Here is a 12,879-nt window from a genome sequence, read left to right as displayed (position 1 = left end):
GAGCCCATAATTATATAGGATTTATATATTTATAAATGATGTAATCCTTCTAATGTCTGATCATGGAATGGTTTGGGCTGGAAGGACCTTGAAGCTCATCCAAATCCAACCATGGGCAGGGACACCTCCCACTATCCCAGGGTGCTCCAAGACCCATCCAGCCATGATCTATGGATTTAATTTTATTTTCCTACAGAATTCCATGGGAATGACTTTGCCTCTCACTTCCTCATATGGGATGGAGGTGACCACAGGGGCAGGTTCTGAAGCCCCAAAATCATCTTCTAGCAATGAGTTTTGCTGGGTTTTTTTTTCTTTCTTTCCCACAATAAACTCCTAAAAATGTTCATTTTCACATCAGCACATCCAAAAAATCCCCTCAAGTCAGCCCTGGCTTTCCCAGGGGGAATGAGGAGCCACCAAGGAATGAGATCATGGATGAACTGCCTGGAGCAGAAGGACAACACAAGTATTGGGAAGAGCTGAACTACACCAACTCCTACAAAAGATCTGTCCATTAAAGAACAGGATGGGCAATGGGAAATCACCAGGAAAAGGCTCAGTGGGAAGAGGAGGAGCATAAGGAGCACCTGGAGTAAGGGGACTTGGCAACCCTGCCATGCCTTGCTTTAAGTTCACCAGGACATTGGGGGAGCCCATCCAAGGATCCATCCCAACAAACTGGCCAGCCCTAAAAAGCCCAGGAAGCCCAAAATCCAAGATAACTTTGAGCAGGGAGTGAGCTCCAAGCTGTTGGAGAGAAACTCAAGGGAGCCTCCAGCACCCACTCCATGGGGGAAGATGGAGGCAGCAAAGGCTTTGAACCAGGAACAAACAGAGGGATTTGTCCAAATTGCTCCATGAAAAGCAGATGGTGGTCAGGCCAGGCTGGGGAAACTCCCAAGAAAAGCTGATTTTATTTTTGGAAACGGAAGCTGCTGGCTCGGAGCTGCAGAATTCCTCAATCAACGCGACCGCCGCTAACGGGCTCCAAATGGCTCCCGAGCTTCCAGCACAACTTTGAAGGGATTGCACGGAAAATTAAATGCAGAAGGAAAAGTGACACGAGTCTGTTCGACACAAAAGAAGGGGGAAAAAAATGGGATTTAGGCTGCCCAGCCTCAGGCACAAGCCAGCCTTGGCTTGGGAAAGGAAAGAGAGCTGCAGGATGGAGTCATTGCTCAAAGGAAAGGAAGATTGTGTCTTGAAGGAACCTCCTCCACAAATCTGTCCCTCAGCTGCCAGTCATTCCTGAATTAACAGTTGGATTTAATGACCTTGGAGGTCTTTTCCAACCTTAGTGATTGCCTGAGTTTATCCTATGATTTTATGAATTTCTGTTACTTGTTGAAGGAACACAACACAACCAAATCTATCCTCTGCCAAGCTGGATCCTCTCCTCTCCTCTCCTCTCCTCTCCTCTCCTCTCCTCTCCTCTCCTCTCCTCTCCTCTCCTCTCCTCTCCTCTCCTCTCCTCTCCTCTCCTCTCCTCTCCTCTCCTCTCCTCTCCTCTCCTCTCCTCTCCTCTCCTCTCCTCTCCTCTCCTCTCCTCTCCTCTCCTCTCCTCTCCTCTCCTCTCCTCTCCTCTCCTCTCCTGCATGATCCCAAGGGATGGAGCAGAGCAAGAGGAAGGACCAACACCATGAAACCCCTGCTTGAAGGCCAGAAAATCCCACAGCAAACCACAGCCTGGCTGTTGTCCAATCCTATTGTCTTCCCCAACTACTCCTTGCTCTAAGTTGTAACAAATTATAAAATTCCTGATTAAAGCACGGGATGTGCATGCCAGAGCTGGAGCCAGGCACTCCAGGATGGCTTTACTGGGAAAGGAACTGGCAAGAGCAGCTTCAAGGGGCTTTAGCAGGATAAATCAGAGGAGACTTGAGAAGATCATCCACGGGCAAGATGGAAGCTCAGTGGCCTTTGGTCACCCAAGATGCTCCATTCAGGATGAAATGGCCTCCAGGGGAGGTTCAGGTTGGATATTGGGAAAATTCCTTATGGAAAGGGTTGTCCAACAGTGGCACAGCTGCCCAGGGCAGGGGGGAGCCACCATCCCTGGAGGGATTTAAAATCCTGATGGATGTGGCACTTGGGGCCGTGGGGCAGTAGCAGCCTCAGCAGTGCTGGGGGATGGTTGGACTCAATCATCTCTGAGGGCTTTTCCAACCTCACCAATTCCCTGATTCCATGATTATTAAGCTCCCAGATGGGTGCAAAAAAAAAAAAAAAAAAAAAGAAGTCCACTTTGGCCCAAGTCAGGGTGAGGACTCAGCCTTGAGCTCCAAGTCACCACAAACACAAGGCCAGAAGTATCCAACTAAAACCTTTTAAACCCAAGACTGGCTCTTCCAAAAGACTTTTCCTAAAACCAAGACTTTCTCTAAGTGACAAGGAAAGTGCCTGTGGATCCTCAGAGCCACAACACCCAGCTGCCTTTTCCCAGAAGGTGAGGGCTTCCTTTGGGGTGAAGAAGATTGCCAAAGCTTGGTCTCACCTGAGGACCAAAACGTCCTGTGTTTCCCTCAGCTCAGCTACTCACGAGGACCTTGGGAAGAGCTTCCCAAGCCTGGCCCTTGGTGTGTTCCAGTGATTCCAGGAGGTCAGCTGGCCATCACACCATGTGTCACCTCCAGCCTCTGCACACGGATCAGCCCACGGAGCCTTACCTGAGCACAATCCACCTGGAAGAACCACCTGGGTGGCCTTGCTGGGTGTCCAGCAGCCATCCTTTGGCACTGGGAGGGAGTTTTCAGCCCGGGAGAAGCCATGCAGCGCTTCCTCGGAGAGCGGGAACGGCGCCCACGAGCCCGGGCTGAAAACTCGCCCCACTGGGAATGTCAGTGTGTGTTGTGCCAGGGGTGTGGCCGTGACCAGCACTCCTCACTGAGTGTTGGGAGCCCTGGAAGGACTTACAAGTCCTGTGTGTAGAGGTAGAGAAAAAAATTAAGCTCACTTAATTCCTTTCAGGCCAGGAGCTGGGATTTCCCCGGAGCGACGTCCATTGCCGGCAATGGACGCACCAAAATAACGTCGGCATCCCCGAGTTAACCACCTCTGTCCTCCTTTCACCTATCACACTGCTCATGCATCAGCCAGCTTCCCAACCATCTTCCCGGCTCTTGGTGCTATGTCCTCTCCCTTCTTCCGCACGGAGTTGGAGAAAAGGAGCCCCTTGGTCAGCTCTGGCTGCCCGGAGAAGCTGGATGGAAACGGTGGAAATTACAAGGGGGTCATCAGCAAGGCTGGAGAGGACAGCGCTTAAGTCACGACGTTTCCGACCCTCCCACCCCTCCCCAGCCAAGGCCAGGTGTTCCACCACGCCAAAAACCTGGGTTTTCCAAAGCTTGGATGTGCTGGGAAAGGCACCTGGGGGTGAATTATCCATCCCCCGTTCCAGCTTGGATTTGCCTTTTAAGACATCCGGGGTGGGCTTTGGTGGCACCTTATGAGGTGAGAGTTGGACAGAGGCAGTTAACTCCCAGAGCCATGAGAAAGTCCAGGACAGGATAAATTCCCAGCTCCCAGCTTCCCTAAAATTGTTTTATAGGAGAAAAAATGAGCTGTCACAGCCCCATGTCACGATCCTGCTTTTTTGGGGTGGATTTACTGGGATTACTCCAAGCTCATGAGATCCAACCCCATCCCTACAACCAGACCAAGACCTGAGGTTCATTAATAAATACACAGAGAGGATGAGAATCCACATCTAAAATATGGGAATGTGTTGGGACTCCATGGTCCCACCACAACTTCAACAGAATTCTGTAAATTCCCAAACTGAGCTTCTCCAAGCTCCAAAGAAAACACAAATCCTGGGGATAAAATGACACCATCAGATCAAATTTGGTCTCAAACCAATGTTTTGGGGGAGTTTTGTGAAATTTCACACATTTATTAATATTTTATCGTTTCTCTGTGCTGCTCCGTGTACATGAGCGTTCCAAAGGAGCAACTCAGTCTGGATAAACAGACTGATAAAACTCAGTCTGGATAAAACAGAGCAGGACTAAGGCCTGATTTAACTTTTAGTTTAAAACAGGTTGGACTTGATCTTGGAGGTCTTTTCCAACCTTAACAATTCTCTTGGCAATGATGGAAAAGGACTTTTCCTAATTTAACCACAAATTCAACCTGATGGTGTCACTTTGAGAGGAAAACCACACCAAGAGTCTGCAAATTCAAATGAGGTAAATTATCAGATCCACTTGGAAAAAAAGGAGGGAAAACACCAAACCACAACCCAAGCTCTCTACAGAAATGTGTTTTACCTCACTTCTTCCCCCTCTAAGATTTGTGTCACAAATGATTGTTCCCAAAATCTGTGAATTCTCAGGAGTATCTGATCCTCCTGAAAAATTCAGACTGAGGTAAAATGTCCCTGAATTCTCCTGGGAATCTCTGCATTTCTAAATCCTGGTGTTTGCAGCTCCAAAAATGGCACAAGCAAAGTTTAAGGTGAGGTCTCCTCCACCTGCGCCGGAGCCGCAGCACAATTAACACCCATTATTTTAATTAGCCTCTTTCAATCATTACTCATTATCAAAGTCAATGGGTAAATAAACTCCTTAGCTCTATGATGAATCAGAAAACACAAATTTGCTTAAAACTACTTCCAGTAATTAAAGCTGGGCTGGTGGTTGATTAAAAGAAGGGCAGAAGAGGTTCCAAGTCCCACCACGCCACACGAATTTGGAATTGTGGCAGTGCCTTCATTTCCTGCTGGATGCTCAGGAATCACTGGGTTTGGGTTTATAAAGAGTTTGCCAGCCCTCCTGCCCTTGAATACAAGGAATATAAAATAATACATGGAATGCAATCCTACAGGAGCAGCAGATCCGTGAAGGGTTTCCAAAGATGCAAAGAAACCCAAGGAGGGACTGAAGTGTTGAGTGGAGATCCACAGAACCAAGGAATGGTTTGGATGGGGAGGGACCTTAAAGGACATCCAGTGCCACCCCTGCCACAGGCAGGGACACCTTCCACTATGCCAGGTTGTTCCAAGCTCCAACCCAGCCTTGGATATTTCCAGGGATCCAGGGGCAGCCACAGCTTCTCTGGAAACCTGTGCCAGGGCCTCCCTACCTTCACAGGAAGAATTAATTCCTTCTTAACTACTGATCTAAATCTTGCTTCTTTTAGTTTAGAACAGTTATGGAATGTCATCCTACATCCCATTGAAAAGAAGCTGCTGGCTGCAGATCCCATTGCCCACCTAGGGGACAGGGACACAATTCCAGAGGACAGAGGGAGCCACCAAGCCCTCCTCTTGTGGAGGTTTTCTGCTCCAGAAGACCTTGATGGGAGTGAAACCACTGGAGTCCCAAATAACACCCAAATCTGGGAATTTCCAGCTGCAAACACCCAGCACTGCCTTTGAGAGAGCCTGGCATGGCCATCAGACCCTTCTCTGGAGGCTCCACACGGTGCAGATGGAAAGCAGAGGTTGAAGGGACAGGAAAAGCTGGGGATGTTGGGATAACTGAATTCAGAGCATCCCAGAATGGCTGGGTTGGGGAAAACATTAAGGATCATCCAATTCCACTCCCTGTCATGGGCAGGGACACATTCCACTATCCCAGCTTGCTCAAGCCCTGTCCAACCTTGGACATTTCCAGCGTTGGGGCATTTAGGAGTAGCCTTGAACGCTTCTGAGGATGGAATTCAGGAGCAGACAGTCCATCAAGCTGTTCCAACACTGAGGGATGTGGGCCCAAAATGCTCACGGGAATCTCAATCCCTCAGAGCTGCCCTTTCCCTGGACAGTCTAAGAAACAAGGGAATGACCAAGGTGTGTCCAAACCCAACCAGCTGCTGGTTTCATCAACACCTGGACACTTCTCAGGTCACACCCAGGGCAGCTGGCACCAGAGGATTTATATAGAAAGCACTTTTTGTAGAGAAAAGTTACCAAATATTGACCAAAAGACGACGAACCAGCCCCATTTGCATCACACCACCACCAAATCCACATTTTCCTTAGCTCCAGGTGCTGGAGCTGCACGGAGCTTCCTCTTACCTTGAGCTCCTTCCAGCTGTCGAGCAGCCTGGTGGCCAAGTCGCTGACATCCACGATTTTATCCGTCTGCTCCTGGCTCCTCTCGCTCTCCACATCAGAAACTCCTTCCTCTTCATCCTGTGACGGCGTTTCCATGGCCATGGGCTCCTCCAGCTTCGCTCCATTGCTCTCCTTGACCTCTGCCTCGGGCTCGGCCTCCAGCTCTGCAGGCTGGGGTTTGCTGCTCTCCACCGGTGCCTCCACGGCAGTTTTGATGTCCTGCTGCTGCTGCTGCTGCTGCTGCTGCTGCTGCTCCTCTGCCACCTCCATCGGAGCTGCCTCCAGCTGATCCAGGTCCTCCTTGCCCTCCTTCCCTTCCAGCTCGCTGGTGGTGTCCGAGATGGCGCTGTCCATGCTGTTCTCACTGATGATCTTCAGCCTGCGGAACACCAACTTCTTGGGGGTGTCAGTGTCACCCTCCACGCCCTGCTTGGCCAGGAGCTCGGGGGTGTTGAGGGGGGTGTGGGCCCGGGACGTGTTCTCGCTGGAGTATCCGTCGCCCTCGCTGAGCTGCGGCACGGCCGTCTTGGTCTGAGCCCAGCGCTGGATGATGGGCAGCACCTTGCTCTCCTCCAGCATGTTCTTGGTAGGGATGGGCAGCAGCTCCAGGGTCTTCATGATCTAAGGGTAAGGATAAGCAGGGTGTTGTCAGAGGCAGCAGGATTTAAAGCTGTGGGAAACCTGGAATCATTTGCTTTTCTCAGGAAGAATTAACTCTGGAGTGTCAAGGTGATCACGGAATCCCAGAATGGTTTGGGTGGGAAGGGACCTTAAGGATCATCCATTCCACTTCCTGCCATGGCAGGGACACCTTCCACTATCCCAGGCTGCTCCAAGCCCCATCCAGCCTGGCCTTGGACACTTCCAGGGATGGGAAGTCCACAGCTTCTCTGAGCTGGGACCTCATCACCCTCACAGCCAAGAATTCCTCCCTAATATCCCATTTAAAATCTAAATATCTGATCTGATGATGGTGACAGGTCATGGGTGAGGGATTTTGGGAAAGATTTCTTCATGGAAAGAGTTGTTAAATATGAGAATGGGCTGCTCAGGGAGGTGGTGCAGTCCCATCCCTGGAGGTGGCACTCAGAGCTCTGGGCTGGGGCCAAGGTGGGTGTGCTGGTTTTGTATTAACTGGCACTTAGAAGAGGGCATTTATGGGAGTTTTCTTTTTGAGAACTTCCATTGTGACTTGATGGGACTAATCAGAGGCTGGTTTGGGTGTCGACAGCCTGGGATATTAATTGGAGGATTTGGTCCATCTCTGTGAATTTATATTTTTAAGTGAGCTAAAAATTTTAAATACATTAAAATTGACAAATCTAAACCACTGAAGTGGGGATCAGGCAGAACTTGGACTCAGTGGCCTTGAACTTCCAGATGTCTTTGGGCATCCAATCCCAAATTGCTTATGGAAAAATGAAACATTCCAGTTCCACTTCAGATTGTCAGGATCTCAAAATCCCTGTGCTCCAGCATGGAATGAAGAGCAACAGCAACAACCTTTAAGTCTGGTTCATGGAATCTGCCTCAGGAATCTAAGGAAAACCGCAGGAGCAAATTCCTTCCATTTATTAAGGATCTGCCTGAGGGTAGAAGTTTCAGGCCTGTAGTACTGAGGCACCTGAGGTTGTTTATCATGAACACTTGGCACGGATTTGTATTTAAAAAAAAAAAAAGAAGAAAATGAAAATCCTCGTGATCCTGAGCATTCGGCAAAGCTGCCAAAATCCTTTTCCCCAAAAAGGGCTGGCAAAGGCCAGAGTCCCCATTCCTAGAGGGATTTCAGGGCCCTGTGGATGTGGCATTTGGGGACAAGGCTGAGTGGTGGCCTCAGCAGTGCTGGGGAATGGTTGGACTCGATCTTAAAGGGCTTTTCCCACCTCGAGGATTCTCCCAGTTCCCAGGGAATCACTGACCTCCAGCTGCAGCTTCAGGTTGTTGGCAGTGCTTCCTCTGCCATCACCCAGCTCTGTCATCCAGATCCAGAGCAGGGACAAGCCATGACACTCCAGGAAGGACTTCAGGCAGGACTGCGAGTGCGTGTTCTGGAGAGCAAAGGAGGAACAGTCAGAGACTTCCAGGCAAAAACATGGAAAACTGCTCCACTGGGACCATGGGCAAAGCCATGGCAGAGGCAGAACTCAGCACCTGAGCAGCTCCAAGCTGATTTGAGTGGCTGGAACTGCTGGGATTGGAGCAGGGATGCAGCAGCAGGACCATTCCAACCACTACAGCTCACACTGGGGAAAAAAACTGGAGGATAATGGATCCTGGAGCTGCTCAGCTGAGTTTGGGATGCAGAAAAAAAGAGCAGGACCTGCCTCTCACATTCCCCCTCTTCCTTCAAGGATGTCACTTGAACAGGACATGGATCCCTCCTGTCCTAGGTTACAATGGAAAGGTGTGCCCAGAAGTCTGTATTCTATCACCACCTGTGATAGAACCAGCTGTTGCAGTGTTCTTTATCTTCCCCACAGCCCATCCTCCCTCCAGGAGATCTCTCCTGTTATTGGGCCATGGAGTCCCAGGGCAGGGCTGATCAAATTCCATCATCCCATTGGGAGATGCTCCAGCGATGGGGAGGAGCCAAGCCTTTCCTACCCAGATAAAAACTGAGGTTTGGAACACCAAGGCAGCCTTTTCCCACTGGATCCCAGAGGACAGGAGCTTCCAGACCTTTCTAGAGGATCCCTGCTTCAACAAGAGCACTTATCTGGACTGCTCCCACCACCCTACCCAGCGGGGTCAGACTGAACTCTCACTCTGGCACTGCTTTTCTTTTCCACTACTGCATGTCTTTTATTTTATTCTCTTTCCTCCTATTAAATTGTATTTCTGCCTTGGGAATCTCTCACTGGTTTTTCTTTCAAACCAATACACTCCCCTTCCCAGGCTGCTCCTCACCTGGATGAGTTTGAGGCAGGTGAGTTTCTGCTCCAGGGTTTCGATGCGGACCATGAGGCGGGACAAGCTCAGCACCTGGTTTTTATCAGAGAGGCCCTCACCGTTCTCCAGCAGCGCCTCCAGCTCCCCATCCACCTGCACAGCCAAAGGAAAACACCCTCAGGCTCAGCCCAGGCCATTTTCCAACCTCCCTTTTCCCTAAGGAATTGCCTAAGGAATGGCACATTTTAGCTCTGGTGGGAATTCCACCAAACTCTCCCAGTCCTGAGCTTATCTTTTCATGCAGGAAAACAAACTAAGAAATTATCTTTAATTGAAGGTCAAATTCGTTCTTTATATTTAAATTCTTTATGATTTTGTAATGATTTATGGATTATAAACTGGAACAGATTTATAATCTTTACAACCAGAGATTCCCTCTCCACAAAGACACTGGAATATCACCCTCCCATTCAGTGACTAATCAGTGTTTTAAAACACCCTATAAATGATTTAGGAATTATTTCTTGGTTTCTTCACTCTCTGATACTGGAATATCACCCTCTCATTTAGTGACTTAATTAGGGTTTTAAAACACCCTATAAATGATTTAGGAATTATGTCTCGGTTTCCTCACTCTCTGAGGCAGCAGATCAAAATTAAATTGGCATTTTTAAATTTCCCAAAAGAATTAGGAATAAATCTTCTCCATAAGAATAGAGGTTTATCTCTTCAAGGATGGAATAATTACAATTTGTAGGAATTAGAGAAGAGCCTGTGCAGGTTCTTGCAGAAGATTTCACCCAGAAAAATTCCTCTTGCTCTGGATTCTCTGCACTTTTTCCACATGGTGTGAACCCATCCCTGCAATTCCATGTGTTCCACCTCCCAACCTGGAGGTGGTGAATCTCTGACCTTGGAGCTGCCAAATTTCAAGAGATGCCCTAAATGGTGAAGCCAATATTGTTCACCCTTCATCAATGTTTAAAAATCATGGACAGCAACCCATATTTTTTAATCTATATGGAATTTATGGTGGGGTTTAGTTATAGATGAGCAAATACTGGGAAAAGTCACTCTCTGGTGGGATGTAAAATAACCAGGAGAAAGGAAATATGGATTTAACTGAAGATCCAGGAAAACACAAATCTCGAGGGGCCTTGTGAAATAAAATCATTGGAGTTGGAAAAGACCTCCAAGATCACCAATCCAACCTTTAATGACACATCCATGGAAAAGACTGAACTCTGAGGCCATCAGGAGTCACCTTCTCCCAAAGGAGCAGTGACAGGATGAGAGGAAATGCCTGGAGCTGAGCCAGGGGAGGCTCAGGTTGGACACTGGGGAAATTCCATCACGGAAATGGTTGTTGGTGGTGGAACCCCCCCATCCCTGGAGGGACTAAAATCCACGTGGAGATGGCATTTTGGGACATGGCAGTGCTGGGGGATGGTTGGGCTCGATCCCAGAAGGATTTTCCAGCCCTGGGGGGACTGTGGGAGAGCCAAACTCACCGAATCCTTTTTCCGTGAGCGTTCCTTCTTCATCTTCCCCCCGGCGGCGCGGATGCTGACCCTGTTCTCCCCTCCCAGGTACCCCCGGCAGTTGGAGGAGCCACAGAAACATTTCTGGGCCTCTTTGCTGTTGGGGGGGGACACAAAGGGAGTTTCAACAACAGCTCAACCCCACCCACAGCCACCTCTCCACCTCCAGGAGCCAGGAATCAGAATGGCTCTGCACGGAAAATCCAAATCAAATCTTTATTCCCAACGCAGGCTCCCATGATCCTGAGTTGTGGCAGCTGGAAAAGCCAAGCCTGCCTCACCTCCAGGCTCTCCACAGGTCAAGGACCAGGAACCAGAGAGGAAAAGGTGGAGCTGGTGGGGCTGGTAACTTCTTGCCATCAATATCCTAATTTTCCTAAGGAATTTATCCTCAGGATTATACATTCATTAGGAAAAGCCTGCATTTCATAGCATTTTATAGCTATGAATAGATATAATACATTAATTATAGTCAATATATTAATTCATATATAATATATTCATTATTTTATAATATATTATTCAATATTATTCAATATTTTACAATATATATTTTATATATATATATTGAATTTTAGAGCTCAAAACAAGATACAGGATGAGCTCAGGGCTCATGGAAGCAGCAAAATCCACATGGAAAATTTGTTTTGGATGTTCAGCCAAGGATAATAAATACAATAAATACAAAATATATATAATATATAATGCATACAATATATTATATATATAACGAATTTAATACATAAATAAAAATATAATAAATATATTCCCAAGGAATATTTCTACCAAGCCTCTGTATTTCCCACTTGACACACCATCCATTTTAAACTCAATTCCACAATTTCTTGGGAAAATTCTAGGGTGCTATTTTAAATATGTGGAACCCACTGGAGGAATGTGGCTCTGCACTGGCAAGAAGCAGGGAAGCTCAATTCCAGGAATTTCTAGGAAGAAGGAATAATCTTAAAATGCAGCTAAAAACTCATTCCTGGTTACAGGAAGGGCCTGGAGAAGGATCCAGAAGGGAAAGGAAGGGATGTTCCTCAAGTTATACTTCCCCAAGCAGTAATGGAGGAATCTTAAGCTCAGGTTTAGCACAGGGATCTGAATTCCAGGCTGGAGCTTTCCCTGCAGCCCTGGATCAGGCCAGGAAGAGGGGATGAGTTATCCAGGGGCTTTTACAGCTCCTCAGGTACTTGCAAAGCCATAAAATAGGAGTGGGAAGGGAAGAACGAGAATTCTTGAGGAAGTCTGGAGTTTGGCTAATTAATAATCAGACAGGAAGAAGCAGGGAGGATAATTATCAGGGAAAAGGATGGAGTAGGAACCCTGGGAAGAGGAAAACTGGAAAAATGGATGGAGTAGGAACCCTGGGAAGAGGAAAACTGGAAGAATGGATGGAGTAGGAAGCCTGGGGAAGAGGAAAGATGGAAAAATGGATGGAGTAGGAACGCTGGGGAAGAGGAAAGCTGGAATTGCTGTGGCAGGAAAGGGGACGTACCCGTATCTCTGGAATTGGTAATCGAACGTCAGCTCCGAGCCTGATGGCACCAGCTTGGTGGTGAAAAACCCAACCCTCAGCTGCCCATTCACAGTCCACTGGGGAAAAAAAGATGCCAAGAGTTATTCCAGCCTTGACTCCAGGTTTGCTTTCCCTGAAGCACATCAATCCTTGGAAAAGCAGCACCGAGGAATTTCAATCCGGGCAAAGCGCCGGGTTGAAATCGACCCAGTTGTTCTCGTGTCACTGATACAACAGCAACAAAAACTCCCGAAATAAAGAAGGAAAATGTTTCACTCTGAGCTCTCCTGAGGGAGGAGCTGCTGGATTTGATCCAGCATTTTACCTTTTGGGTCTCACAGTTTGGCTCACAGCTGTGGTTCATGAAGCGGGAGCAGTTTCCTTTCTGAGTGGCATCAATGATCTGAAAAAGAACAAGAATTGAAGGGAAAAATTCATTCCTTTGGAATGGGGAGCAGCTACAAACACAAACTATGCAGGAATCATCTCCTTTCCCACTCTTTATTTGATACTTTCCATTTTTATTTTAGAGATTGGAGTTTGTTAGGACAGCATTTAGCTACACAGCTCCTAATTTTCCAGATCCAGATCCTGGATTTTGTATCTGATACAGCTATGAGGGGTTGGAACAGTGAATTTTTTTTCCCACAAGCCTCATATTCCAAGGGAAAAGTCAGCCCAGGAATAAAAACTCCTTTTATAACTGGAAATACTCCTTTGTGACACTTAAAATCACACAATAATCCCAAAAAGCCTTATTTTAGGAGGAAAAACACCCAGGAAAAACCACTCTGAGTATTTTTAGCTCCTTTTCTCTCAAGCTCCCCAGACCCAGAAAGTCCTGACAGGGGAGACAAGGAGAATAAGAG

The 12,879-nt window shown here is 47.7% G+C and overlaps 1 protein-coding gene across 2 annotated transcripts in view; it reads right to left on the bottom strand.

The window, feature by feature from the left end:
* Positions 1–12,879, bottom strand: part of SETD2 (SET domain containing 2, histone lysine methyltransferase) — a 50,437-nt gene that overhangs the window by 15,163 nt on the left and 22,395 nt on the right. The window contains exons 7-13 of one of the 2 annotated variants that reach the window (XR_015807739.1): positions 12,336–12,413; positions 11,990–12,087; positions 10,459–10,585; positions 8,966–9,100; positions 7,978–8,106; positions 6,020–6,679; positions 2,957–3,202 (exon numbers count right to left, since the gene is read on the bottom strand). Coding sequence is in view for 1 of the 2 variants with exons in the window: in XM_014892016.2 (XP_014747502.2) it covers positions 6,020–6,679; positions 7,978–8,106; positions 8,966–9,100; positions 10,459–10,585; positions 11,990–12,087; positions 12,336–12,413 (1,227 nt within the window). In the remaining variant the exon portion in view is untranslated. The remainder of the gene's footprint in view (positions 1–2,956; positions 3,203–6,019; positions 6,680–7,977; positions 8,107–8,965; positions 9,101–10,458; positions 10,586–11,989; positions 12,088–12,335; positions 12,414–12,879) is intronic. The other variant, XM_014892016.2, reaches the window with a different exon arrangement.

This window comes from Sturnus vulgaris, chromosome 1 (assembly GCF_052056855.1).
Source record: "Sturnus vulgaris isolate bStuVul1 chromosome 1, bStuVul1.hap1, whole genome shotgun sequence".
In the NCBI taxonomy this organism is placed as follows: Eukaryota; Metazoa; Chordata; class Aves; order Passeriformes; family Sturnidae; genus Sturnus; species Sturnus vulgaris.
The sequence above is the reverse complement of the archived record's forward strand: the minus strand, read 5'-3'. Positions and strand labels throughout refer to the sequence as shown.